The sequence below is a fragment of the Musca autumnalis genome, unplaced genomic scaffold (genome assembly GCF_047663935.1).
Source record: "Musca autumnalis isolate F117 unplaced genomic scaffold, ASM4766393v1 scaffold_4, whole genome shotgun sequence".
Taxonomy (NCBI): Eukaryota; Metazoa; Arthropoda; class Insecta; order Diptera; family Muscidae; genus Musca; species Musca autumnalis.
In genome coordinates this window covers 141100740-141114880 of record NW_027411977.1, presented here as the reverse complement: position 1 = coordinate 141114880, position 14141 = coordinate 141100740, and the positions used below count along the sequence as shown (strand labels likewise).

The 14141-nt window shown below is 34.9% G+C and overlaps 1 protein-coding gene across 5 annotated transcripts in view; it reads left to right on the top strand.

The window, feature by feature from the left end:
- Mipp1 (Multiple inositol polyphosphate phosphatase 1) overlaps positions 1-12665 on the top strand; it is a 99060-nt gene extending 86395 nt beyond the window's left edge. For all 5 annotated transcript variants that reach the window (XM_073983160.1, XM_073983161.1, XM_073983163.1 and 2 more), the window contains 4 exons: positions 8711-8800; positions 8866-9107; positions 9168-9267; positions 11672-12665. In XM_073983160.1, coding sequence (XP_073839261.1) covers positions 8711-8800; positions 8866-9107; positions 9168-9267; positions 11672-12235 — 996 coding nt within the window. In that variant the 3' untranslated portion in view covers positions 12236-12665. The remainder of the gene's footprint in view (positions 1-8710; positions 8801-8865; positions 9108-9167; positions 9268-11671) is intronic.
- Positions 12666-14141: the final 1476 nt, after the last annotated feature.

Sequence of the window (14141 nt, the reverse complement as noted above, 5' to 3'; positions counted from 1 at the left end):
CGAAGGCGATCGAAATATCGGAAATAAATGCAAATATAAAACAAAATAAATTTTTGTTTTATTATGAGGACCTTGAGCCGAACAACAGATTGAAATAAAAGCTTAAAGATCAAAGGTCAACTAAAAACTACATCCAAATAATTCCTTGAAATGTTTGCTTTTGAGGTGTGTAGTGCATTTGGCAACTTTAATGACAATATTGCGGCGAATACTTTTCTTAATATATTTATTTATATCCTATACAACAGGACTAATGTGTCATGAAAAGTTTGTCCTTGTACTCGATAATTTTTACTAAATGTAGGTGAAACAATTTTTCACCAACTTCTCCATTAAACAACTGTCAAAATTCGAAGCATTGGTAATATTTAGCAGAAATTATCGAGTACACGGACAGGTATAAATTAATTAATTGTGTATACAAAAGGGTTATGACTTTTCGACTGTGCTATCAAAATTGTTTTCCTGTAGCAGGAATGAATGAACTATATTTTTTAGCATTCCAAATACTTTTCTAGCAGAAATGTGTGAATGGTTTTGCCATTTAAAAGACAATTCCAAGGTTTTTGACACTACCACTCTATTGTGTGGTTTTTCTAAGTGATGTTATTTTGCACTAATCATTGGACGTTCTTCATTTTGCTTATTATTCATCGTGGATGGGTATAACAATAATGCATTACTTTTCGACGAGGAGTGAACATTTTGCAATTCTGCATTAAGCGGTTGTATGCGTACAATATAGATCGATATTATAAAATTATGTATTTTTAATGCATTAAACTAAAACCATGTCATCAATATTGAAGTGGCAGTTAGAGCATTTTTCTAAAGAAGCTTTTTGACCACAAAGAACAAAAATTGCCAATTTATGTCTGTATAAACTGAATAAAGGACTAAACACTATAAAATATATTCAAATCCAATATGTGGATATTCAAAACGTATACTTCTAATTATAGTTATATTCCAGAACCTGGAATCGTAAATTGTGCTCTAGTACTTTTTCCCATTTTGCGCTAAAAAACGAACCCTTTTTCCAAAAACTACAAAAAATTTCATTTTTATCTAAACAAAAATAGCGATGACTAACTCTAGCTCCTTTGTTTTTCTGCTAGACAATTTTGGCCGTTTAGAAACTATCACCATATTTGGACACGTTGATTTAACATTTCTGATTGAGTTTTTGAAATTTTTCCATTATCTATCTACATTTGTATAGGAAGCAAATTATGTTGTAATAGGAATGCTGGGTTATTTGACATTTTCTCACCTTGTGAAAACTGATTTAAGTCTTGTTAGTCTAGATTTATTACTGTGGCGAAATATCTGGAGACTCTCAATAACACAATAATCTGCAAAAACAATGTTAAACGGCAAAAAACTTAATTTAGAATGCTTTTTTGATGATTTTCCAAATTTAATTGACGATTTTTGTAAAAAAAAACGCTTGCATATTTAGCATATTTTTTGCATATTTTGCATATTTTTTGCATATTTTTGATATGACCCCAAATATCGAATAATTGACCCTCAAAACGTCTAGATCCAAAATTTGAGTCCAATCGGATAAGAAATAAAAAAACATGCTAAAATCCGATGTCTAATAATTATGGAAAAACTGAATTAGCGGAAACAAAACTGAACATTTACCATTTGTTTCAATACTTGGAGCAGTAGGCCAATAAAACTTCCTTAACAATCTAATTTAAATGTACATTTATAGGGGGTTCGGCAGGTGTGCAAACTTTTAGATTTTGTCAAATAAAATACATTGTAGGAATTGTTTGTCTTTTTTTTTTCTTTAAACTGTTCTATTATGACAGCAGCACTCAAGATAATGGTTATTAGGGTTTTTTTATTTCGAAAACTAACAAATGCATTGATGGACAAGTATCTGATTAAACATTTTAAACGATTTGTTTTGAAGCACCTATAATACATATACATAAATATACATATGTATGTATGTACATTTCATATAGCCATTGTTGTCGTATTGCGTAGCACAAGTGCCAAGATAAAATATAATCTAACAATTTCATAAAAGAAACTATTGAAAATTTGTGCAATAAATTATAATGTTGCTCTCATGTCAATTGATACACTACCGCTCACTTGAATAGAACCCCCCCTGCAAAATTTTTTTTCAACATCCATTTTTTCCGAATTATACAAGATATGAAATTTTTAAGTTTTATTATATTTTGCTTCATGTGTTTGGAGTAAACTTAGTCATTTATTTGCATTCAAATCCAATTTGTATAAGAATTATGCAAGGAAAACAAAATAAAGTCAAAAATTGAAGTAAAAAAATTGGCTCATTTGAATAGAACCCCCCTTTAAAACTTAGGAATACAGAAAGATTGTAGTAAAATATCGATGCATATTTACTCTATATTGAAAACGAAGTACTTTCAGTATTATTCAGTAAAAGTGTATCCCTCCTGATTATGGATACACCCGTATATCCTGCTTTGGCAAGGATTCTTTAAATAATCGGGTGTAATGCCTAACAAATCTTGCTTTTTTCATTCAACAAGTTTATTTTTGGAAGCGTGCTGTCTCCTTTAGTCGTATATTTTACGCATAAATCATTCCCATACATTTTAGAGAATATTTACCACTGTAGAATATGGCGGACCCGCAAGGATTTTCGCATTTCTTTTCAAAATTTGAAGTTGTTATGACTCGAAGTATACAAAAGTTTATAAAATCGTGATGAAATTTCCACACGGGATATCCAAAAATGTTACTCACTACTGGATGTGTCTGTTTCAGAACTCCTTTATAAATTGCCGTACGCATTAAGGTGAAGTAAATTGACGCTCAAGTCCTTAATAATTAGTAATGCCTTCCAGCACCATAAAAGCGCATTAATCGCTACAGCAACAATTTAGAGGATGGTCTTCCATTCAATAGACGCGAAAAAAATAGTTCTATAGTTATGCAATTGTTTACTTAATAAGGATAGTCCTTACTAATTATGAAGTACTTGGGCGTCAATTTCTTTCATCCTAAATGCGCACGACAAATTACAAAGGAGTTCTGAAACAGACATATCCAGTAGTGAGTAACATTTTTGGATATCCCGTGTGGAAATTTCATCACGATTTTATAAACTTTTGTACACTTCGAGTCATAAAAACTTAAAATTTTGAAAAGAAATGCAGATGTCCTTGCGGGACCGTCATATTCTAGAGTGGAAAATATTCTCTAAAATGTATCGGAATGATTTATGCGTAAAATGTACGACTAAAGGAGACAGCACGCTTCCAAAAATAAACTTGTTGAATGAAAAAAGCAAGCTTTGTTGGGCATTACACCCGATTATTTAAAGAATCCTTGCCAAAGCAGGATATACGGGTGTATCCTTAATCAGGAGGGATATACTTTTTCTGAATATTACTGAAAGTACTTCGTTTTCAATATATAATAAATATGCATCGATATTCTACTACAATCTTTCTGTATTCCCAAGTTTTAAAGGGGGGTTCTATTCAAATGAGCCAATTTTTTACTTCAATTTTTGACTTTATTTTGTTTTCCTTGCATAATTCTTATACAAATTGGATTTGAATGCAAATAAATGACTAAGTTTACTCCAAACACATGAAGCAAAATATAATAAAACTTAATAATTTCATATCTTGTATAATTTGGAAAAAATGGAGGTTGAAAAAAATTTTGCAGGGGGGTTCTATTCAAGTGAGCGGTAGTGTATGCCAGGTGATCTGGAAATCTAATCGCAGAAATTGTATGTAGAGACATTATCAATTTCGAATTTGTTACAATTGAAAAATACAAAGTCATGCAAAATGTTAACATTATAAAAAAATAAATAATAACATTTAATAAATTAGTTAATATTATTTGTTTTATTAGTAAATAAATAAGAACTAAACATAAACATTTTTAAAAGTTCCATAAGTATTCGTTTCCATATTAAAATCTTTTAAGTGATTTATTTGCTACTTATCTTTGGGTAATTAAATTACTAAATAATTGTTTGTATACAAATATGTAATTATTGTTTTTATTTTTGTTTTTGCGGAACAATAAATGTAATTAGATTAACATTATTCGCTCAGCATGTCGGTATAAACATTTTCGGGGTAGCGTCAAGAAAATTCCAATCAGACAATAAATAATTTTTTATTGTTTGTTTACAATATTTTAATGTGGTATTCTGTTGAAAATATTTTATTTCTAAATCTATATAAATAAAAATCACATGTCGTCCGTTGGCAATGGCACCAGTTGATAACGGTTGGACCGATTTGGATAATTCTTTTTTGAAATGTTCGTTGTAACCGAATTTAGGTTTTTATGCAAAGAAAATTTTACCAAGCCCACTTTTTTCAATTTTAATATTTTCTAAAAAAACTACTGAACTGATTTTCCTGAAATTGTCATGGCTCCCTGTGAAAATAGGCTACAAATTTAGTTTCGGAAGGGGCGGGCTACTTCCCCTATACCCTACTTTTTTAAAATGCTATATTTAAAAATATAATTACGAATGAATTAAAACAAAATGCCGTCATAACCCAACTTAGGTTTTCGTGGAAGGAAAATTTTACCGCGCCCACTTTTTTAAATTTTCACTTCAATTTAAATTTTCAATTTAAAGATTTTCTGCAAGAACTACTGAACCGATTTTTCTAAAATTGTCATCATGGTAGAACAAATACAAGGTAAAGTTAATACTACAACAAATACAACTCGAACAACAACCACAAAGGAATTTGTTTTTGTTTGTAACGTTACTGCCAGTTGTATTTGTAAACAAAACAAGGAAATGTCTATAAATTATTGGAATTTAAAAACAAATAATTTTTCACATTTGGTTGAATATTTTGGAAAACATGAATGAAAATTCGGTACATTTTCAATTTTTATGTTTCCACATCATTCCACTAAATGCATAAATTCTCGCAGAAAGTAGAATTCTTGCAGACAAGTTTGGGGTCGCTGGAAATTCATAGAAAAAGGAGAAGCTGTTTCAATGTTTTGTTTTAGAAATCAAAGAAGCACATGTGTATTAGGGCTTTATTTTTTTAAATTTTAACAAAATACCTCACATATTAACAAACGTTGTATCGCCTCTACAAGCGGGGATTTACTGCGCGGCTTATCGTTCGAACTTGGAGGAGGTTACATATGATTGATATGAAGAAGTCTTTCTGGGAAATGGTTTTTTGCGAATGATATATTTTTCTTCTCAAAAAATATATGTCCCTAATGTACATCGAAATAGAAATAAACGTATAAAATGTCATATGAAATTTGACACTAACGTTACAACCCAGTTCAGTCAGCTGTGTATTGCTGCTACCTTTTCTTATTCTACCATGAATTGTCATAGAATGTACAGGGATGTCCCCCGAAAACAGGCTACAGCTACTTATGCGATATTTTTTAAAAACGCTTTATTTGCACAAATTACGCATGTATCGGTTTAAAAATGTACGGATTAATCTACAATGTAGTACTTCATTGGGGCCTAAAGACCTGAGCACGCCTGTTTTTTAAATGTTATATCTCGAATACAACCGAAACGATTTCCATCAAATTTGCAGCAAAAGCTCAATGTTTGCCGTCCACTTTTTAAATATGTTATATATTGAAAACGAATGACCACACCAACTCTTTGCAATACATTATTTTTTGAAAACTACTGAACCTAATTTCATGCGATTTTCTGAAAAAGTTCAGGAATATACCGTGGTCGAAAATGCTATATATTTTTAGACGAATTTCGGGGGCCTATTGTTTTATAATCGCTAAATTTGCTCAAATTATGAGTGCATCGACTTGCAAATTATTTTTCGAGACAGCGGTCATTGTGCCCCCGATCAAGAAAAACGATATATTTTCAAATTTTCTTAAATGGTCCATCAGCGGTCCATCAGCCATGAATAACTAAAATATATAAGTCTCAATAAGCGGGAGAATTCGACTTAACCATTTTTTAACTTTTATAAATAGATTACTTTAGGATAAAGACGGCGGACATGGACGATCATAAATCCTAAACAGCATCAATGGGAGAAAAATACCTATTTTTGAATTGTCAAGCATAAACTCCAAAAATGTTGTCATTAAAACCCATTTCGACGGGTCAGCAATGGGAACCTTGTTGAAAGTTATTCTGGATAGAAACAACTCCGTTTTTAACTTCCCTTAATATGGAGTCGATTTGATCCTGTTCGTGCCCAAGATAAATCACGAACGGATCAACCGATCCTCGTACTACTTTAGATCAAGTTCGAAATTGACCCATTTTTTCACTTCTTCGAATACCTCACCAACAAAACCCTAATTTTTATCAAAAATGGCGCGTACGGTAACCTTCGAAGGGAGTACCGATTACGTCCAATGTTTGCACATAGATCAGGTTCGTATATGGACTAGATCGCTCCACTCCTCCGGGTCAACCACACAAAATTTAAATTTTTTCGCAAAAACGCCGTTTAAGGACATGTCTCAAACTGTTTTCAAATTTTTGCAGGTGGGTTTGTTCTCACGGCCTCACGGGGTTGTGCTCCAGCGTCGGCACCAAGCGAAATGGTGACTGATTGTGTATATGATTTAGCCGAAATGTTGAACATTGTAAAAGTTTTTTCAACGTATGCATATCAAGTTCCAAGAACACAGAAAAAAATATTGCATGAATTTTTACATATTTTCGTTCATGATGTAGTTTTTCATACTGTACAGGTACCTCACATAAGGTACATGTACAGTTTCTTATATCCATCCTATTTTTTAAAAATATTTCCCTACATTCCCATTATTTGCTCTCATATTTCCTCTCTTGTTTGGTAAATGCACTCAACTTTGTTCTCTTCTTCTCTTGAATAGTCTCATTGTCTCACCATCACATTGACACTGTATCAGCGAACCACAACACAACAACCTGACTGAAATACAGCTAAACGTTTTACGCTAAACTATCACCGTCGCAACAACTAACAATCCAAACACCTCGCAAAAATTGTTTTTTTAATCACTCAGAAGAAACCAGTATTTTTTGCTTTATGAAAGGCGTTCATGAAATGCAGAAATTTGAACCTTGGCAAGACTTAATATACACTCTTTCTAAAATGCAGTAATTTTTTTTCTGTGAAGGTATATATCGGGCAATACTTACTCCCCTCACAAAATACCCATAATTTTTTGGAATTGTTTGCGAGTGATTAATATGGGGCGCGATCTGTACTTCCTGAGATAATGTACCAAAAGTTGTAAAACCCCTTCCGGCACCAAATTTTGCACATTCTAACATTACTTCCGAACGTATGCATATCAAGTTCCAAGAAGATATATATATATATATATATATATATATATATATATATATATATATATATATATATATATATATATATATATATAGGACAATACCTTCGAGTACACCCCTCACAAAGTACGCGACATTTTTTAAATTGTTTGCAAGTAATTAATAGGGCATCGACTTATTATAACGCCCATTTTTTTGGTTGGGCAAGTCTATACTTCCTGAGATAATGTAGCAAAACCCCTTACGGCACCAACATAACTGACTGATGAGCACGATGACTTACAAATTGGGCATATCAATGTCCACAAACGTCTATGTCGGGCCACACCTCAGGTTCTCATGCCGGCATTTTGACTGGTTTGAACACTTTTCCATCGCGTTGCAATTATATTCGCGGATCACACTGGTGGTGGTCAACAAGGGTTCTCTATCTGCACCCCAAGTGCTGCCGGCTAGGGGCTTAAGGACCTTGTTGCTACATATCAATTATGGCAGATATCTGTGGCATGCGCTGACGACGTGTACATGTTGTCGAACGTGATCCCTAGAAGCTTGGGGTAGTTGGAGGTCGGAATTCTGCTACCTTCGACTATGACAACCAACGCAGTGCTCGCCTCTGCTGTCCATGTGGTGAACAGAGTGGACGCAGATTTAGTCGCGATAATGCATATTCCTCGCGTAGAAAAGTTGAGGAGATCAGTCAGATAGGAGTTTAGCTTTTCACAAATGACATAAGATAAGGTACCTGGCGTCAAGATCGTACAATGATCCGTATATGTTACGATCTCAATGCCGTCTGGAGGAGGTGGAATAGAGGAGTGGTAAAGGTTTAAACGTTCCGGAGAATAAACCTAAAGAGTTTTTGCTATGGGAGACGAAAACGTAATCGGTCTGTATGATTCGCCTTTGCTTGCATCCATGCCTGGCTTGAGTAGCGGGACCAGCCTTCCCATTTTTCAGACTTCAGACACGATGTGCGCGGCTAGCGACAGCTTGAGAACTTTGTTGAGATTCTCAACTCCTGGCTCATCCAGCTGTTTCAGCATTACCTTGAGATTCCGTCAGGACCAAACGCTTTGAATGATTTAGCATTCCTGATGTCATTCGTAATATCGTCCATTGTAAGTAGGGCAGGCTCCTACACGGTAGAAAGAGATCTAATGTGACGTAGTACTCTTCTCTTAGCTCTGTCATTTCAGGGATGCTCGACAAACTGTTGTTTAGAATAACTTGCGCACTTCTATGGTATTATTCTCATTGATATGAGAGAAGTTTCCCTTGTCCCTTCGGGGATGTTGTGGGAACATATCTATGCATGTACATTTCTCATTTATTTATTTTTATTTAATGCCGTTTCTAACTGCCTAAATATGTAATAATTATGACTATTTTCTTTTTCTCTTTCAGGGTTATGAAGATTTACGCGGTACTGCCAAAACATATCAGAAATATTTTCCGGAAGTTTTGACCAAAGAATACGACAATGAATACTATTTGGTAAGTTTTTGGCTGAAGGCCTTAAACACGTAATATTGACGTTTACATTCTTCTTTCTTCCACAGTTCCGTCACACTGACACTCAACGTACTACCGAAAGTTTCAAGGCATTTACTGAGGGTTTGTTCGGTGTCAATAGCGGTGCAGTTGCCCAAGAAATTCCCGAACAAGATTTACTGTTACGTCCTTATGATTATTGTACATCGTGGAGCTCTCAAAATTATAAAAATGAAGGCTCTGAGTCCGCTAAATTCCGTAATTCTGCCCTGTGGAATCAAACCTTGGCCGATATATCGGCACGTTTGGGGTAAGTTGTCACGGTACCTTTTGTGAAAAAAATTAAATTAAAAATTCAATCACTTTACAGTTTCAACTACACTTTGGATGCATCCGATATTGAATTGATGTATGATATGTGCCGCTATGAACAGGCTTGGCAGGTGGATCGTACCAGTGTTTGGTGTGCTGTAAGTATATTGAATTGTTAAAAGAGTTAGGGTAATAACCGTAACAGGACTTGTTTGAAAAATATATAACAAATACTGTTAGGGTTCCCAAAAATTTGGAAAAAAAATTTAATTACATTTTGATTTACACTATGCGACACAAAAAATATTAACCATTTTCGGACTCTGCTCCATGATAGAAGACCCGTATTTTCTTATCTCATCAACTTTTGCTGTTATGGGCCCCAAAGGGCAAGAGAAAAAAATTATAAACGAAATTTGACCTGGTCGATTTTGACCTTAAAGATGAAGTTTGGTAGATTTGGTATTTTTATAAGAAGAGCCACAACTTTGCTTCCGATAGTAAAACAAATGTCTTAACGGTTCGAAAGATATGATCCTGATTCTTTTTGGTCATCTATTACGCTGCGGTGTCAGAATATGGTAAATATTCCATGACTCAAAAAATTAAATACAGTGTTTTTAAAATAGATATTTAATTATTTAATTATTTCGAACTTATAAGCGTTTACGGAGATACCAAATTAAGTCCTTAATTGAGTTTTTAGATTGGATTTAACATTATGCAGATATATTTATAACCTTAGGATTTATGCTTACGGGGTGTATATACACTTTCATACGGGCAAAATGTTCCTCATGGAAATAATGATTTTAGATACCAAGTACGTTTGGACGAAATCCATTTCCGACAGTTTGGAGTTGATTTAGCCATGTCCGTCCGTCTGCCTGTCCGGCAAGTTCGGAAAATTTTTGCACACGAAAACTCTCGAAAGCAGTAGCCGATTTGGTCCATATTTTCACATCGCGAAATTTCTACAAGACTTAGATGAGGTTTCAATGTGGAATCAATCGTTCCACTCCTTTGGGTACCTTCCACACACAATTTCGAAGAAGTTCAGTTTAGGACCAGTTCTTGAATCGCTTTGATTTTTTTGTAACAACTTGTATTCACAGTCCCCTATACAACGGTACAAGTTTCTTCAGGGGCAAGTCCATACTTCCTGAGAAAATAGCATCAAAGTTGCAAAAACCCCTCTGACACCGTGTGTAGTGGTTGGAGCGCAAGAAACCCCTCGAACGGATCAGACGATTCGGTCCAAAATTTGCCCTTCGTAATATTTTGTTCAAACTTAGTTTAAGTTCGAAGATAAGCTATATCGGTACACTCCTTCAGGTATCTCCCCCACAAAAGTTCAAAATTGTTCGAAAAAATCGTGGGCACGTTAACTCTTGATGGGAATGACTGATTTGGTCCATACTTTACACATCCTATTAAATCTACCATATATAGATCAGGTTCGAATATGGACTGTATTTGTCCACTCCTTTGGGTACCTTCCACACAAAATTTCGGATAAGTCCACTTTAAGACCTGCTATCGAATCACTTTGATTTTTGTTGAAGCAACTTGCATTCGCTGCCTCAATCACGACGGTAAACGTTTTTTCAGGGGCAAGTTCATACTTCTTGAGAAAACAGCCCGAAAGCTATAAAAACCCCCTATTGCATCAGATGTAGTGGCTGGAGAGCAAGATAGATCTCGAACTGATCAACCGATTTTGTCCAAAATTTGGCTTTCCTCATATTTTGTCCAAACTTAGTTTCAGTTCGAAGATGGGCAATACACAACTTCCTGTACTTCCCCCAATATTTAAAAAATTTCACTAAAATGGTATGCACGGGGCAACCAATTTGGTCCAAACTTTGAATCTCCTAATATTTTGTCCAAATTTAGTTTAAATTCTAAAATGGCCCATATCGGTCTTCTCCTTTGGGTACCTCCCCCACAAAAGATCAACATTTGTATCTAATTGCAGTTTAGGGATCCTTTGGAAATGTATACCTATACTGGTCGTTGTGGTCCTATTTAAAGCGATATCATGTCAAGTCTATGCTTCCTGGCATATTGGTCCAAAAGTTATAATGTGACCCACTGAAATGACTAGGGGCGCGATATCTATCGAAAAGATATGACTCCCAAAATTAGATTCACTTCCATAATGGACCGAGTCGGTCCATTCCTTTAAGTACCTTCACCACAACACTTTTGAACTTTAATCCCAATCCACATTTTTGTCGGCAAGTTCAAATATCCAAAAATTATATCTGTCGTAGATGAAAGTTTAAATTCACATAAGCGGAGGGTATATCTTTGTCGGCAAAGCCGATTGATACTTTTTTGTTTGTTTTATTTTCATCTTCGATCTTCGAATTTAAAAACAATTTTTGAAAAATTTTCACTAAAACAGACAGTGGTTTATTACAAATATTTAGTGCATTGCGTATGCGTGTTGTCAATATGTATACGTTATAGTGTTTACATTATATGTTTACAAAGAATATTTGCTATATGTAATTATTATTAATTGTTTCATTCAATAATTTAAACTTCCATCCACAGGCTTTCCTTGCCGAACAAGTTACCGTTTTCGAATATGAAGATGATTTGAGATATTTCTACAAATCCGGTTATGGTAATGCCGCCAATTCTCGCCTCAACTGCCGTGCCGCTAAAGATATGTTGACCCATTTAAGCAGCAAAACAGCACCACATGTTATCAGCTACTTTGGACATTCCACTGGTGTACAAACTTTGATTAATGCTCTCGGCATCAATAAGGATGAAGTACCCCTTCTGGCTAGCAACTATGACCAACAAGGTAATCGTAAATGGGCCACATCAAAAATTGATCCTTTTGCTGCCAATTTTGTTGCCGTCAAATACCAATGTGATGATGATACCGAAAACAAGGAGAAGGCAATTTTCTTCCTCAATCAAGACGCTGTCGATCTAAGCTGGTGTAAGGTTGGTCTCTGCAACTGGAACGAGGTTTTGGAACGTTATAGCCACCTCTTGAATGCCGATTGCGACACATACTATTGTGGAGATGGTGCTAATGCCATTAGCATTTCGTTGGGAGCTCTCTTGATGACTGCCATTGTTTACTTAATAAATTTAATGTAGAATTCCTTTCCTTTCGATTTCAATGGCAAGTGCAAACAAAGCAAAAAACAAAAACACTTAAGCTTGCCTCCCTTTGTATATTTCTTTAGTCCTATTCTAAAGTAATGAAGGCATAATGCATTAACAAATATTAATAATAATTTTCCTTAGTATAAATTAATTTATAAATCACTATTCTATGTGTAAAAGTGTACAAATCTTGAAATATTTTCCCTTTCCGTTTTCGTTTCTTCTTCTCTTTCTGTTATAATTTGTAATTAATATTTCTTTCATGTTTTGTCTTTGAAAATTATTTTTTCTATCATGTTATCCCTGAATATTTTGTAGTGATGTTTATTATTTTAACATTGTATTGCGTAGTATTTTTAACAGAACTATGAAACAAAAGCTTTATTATTTTAATAATAAAATTTCACAATTACGATAAAAACTTTGTTTGTCTTGAATGCTTGGAAATCACAATATGGAACACTAATATTTCCGGTGATATGGGCGGCAGGCAAAAGAAATATTTTACTAGGAATTGGAGATTTTTTATGTCAAAATTGAAATAGGGAAACAGTAAAACATCAGAATTGAATTAGGACTTATAGATTAGATTCAGAGATCTCGATTTAAAAAATCCCATTACAAAATAATGAGTTAATATATTAGTTTTGGTAGCCATAACTACTTACAAACCAACCCACTCACTCATTACTTTGACAAGGACATATCGTACGAAATAAGTAGTTATAAATCTTCTGTCAATAGTTGAGGTGAATTTGTATACAATTTCACCACAATAAACACTATACACATTACGAGGAGATATTGATGCAAAGCAGACGTTTTTGTTCGCATGTTCAAATCCAGCAGAGAGTAAAATAAAAACTCGGAGTGTGCTAAAATTTAACACAAATCCGAATCAACTATTCTTACCGGTCGGTTGAGCATAACGCTGGGTATACATTGTCAGTTTTGAATGATAGCTTTGCTCAAATAATCGGTTGTTTGCTAGTGTGTCCATTCATTTTTGTCACTCACCATGCAACCACAAAATATTTTGTGGTTGCTGGAAGGTTGGACAATTATCGATAATTGCGGAAAATCGAAATTCAAAACTGACAATGTGTACTGCACTTAAGAGGAAGAAATGGTTCAATAATCTGAAAAGTTGCAACTTTGAAGCCGGAATAAGTGAATTGTGTGCAACGGCTAAGTCACTCTCGAAACTTGAAAAGAAGAAAGATAGGACCTCAGTCACGTTTGGCGACGTTACGTTGATTGATTAGAGGAGGTGCTTTAGTTATTTCAATCGACAGTTTGTCGAGCACCTCAGGAGTGGCAGGGCAAAGAGAACAGTACTACGTCGCATTAGATCGCTTCCTCCCACAGATGGATGATGTTGCGAATGTCACCAGGAACGCTAAATTATCCAAAGCGTTAGGTTCTGATGGGATCTCTATGGCAATGCCAAACCCGCTGGATGTGCCGGGAGTCGAGTATCTCACTAAAGTTCTCAACCTGTCACTATCCACCCAAATCGTTCCCGAAATCTGGAAAATTTACAGAGTGGTCCCGCTACTGAAGCCAGGCAAGGATGCCAGCAAAGGTAACCGATTTCGCTTTTGTCGCCCGTATTAAAGACCCTTGAGGCTTTATTCCCCCCAGCGTCAGAAATAAGCATCAGAGCACGCCAACAGCGCTGCACGTCATCTCCACACATATTATTCGAGGACTCAACCAGAGGCAGCCGTGTAATAGAACAGAAATGGTGGCGCTCGATTTATCAAAAGTCTTTGATACTGTTAAGCACTCCACGCTGTTTGAGGACATCGAGAAGGCAATCCTCCGGCCAAGTTTGAAACGTTGGATACTCAATTATATGCCCCCACCCACACGCAGAAAAATTTATGTTAGAAAT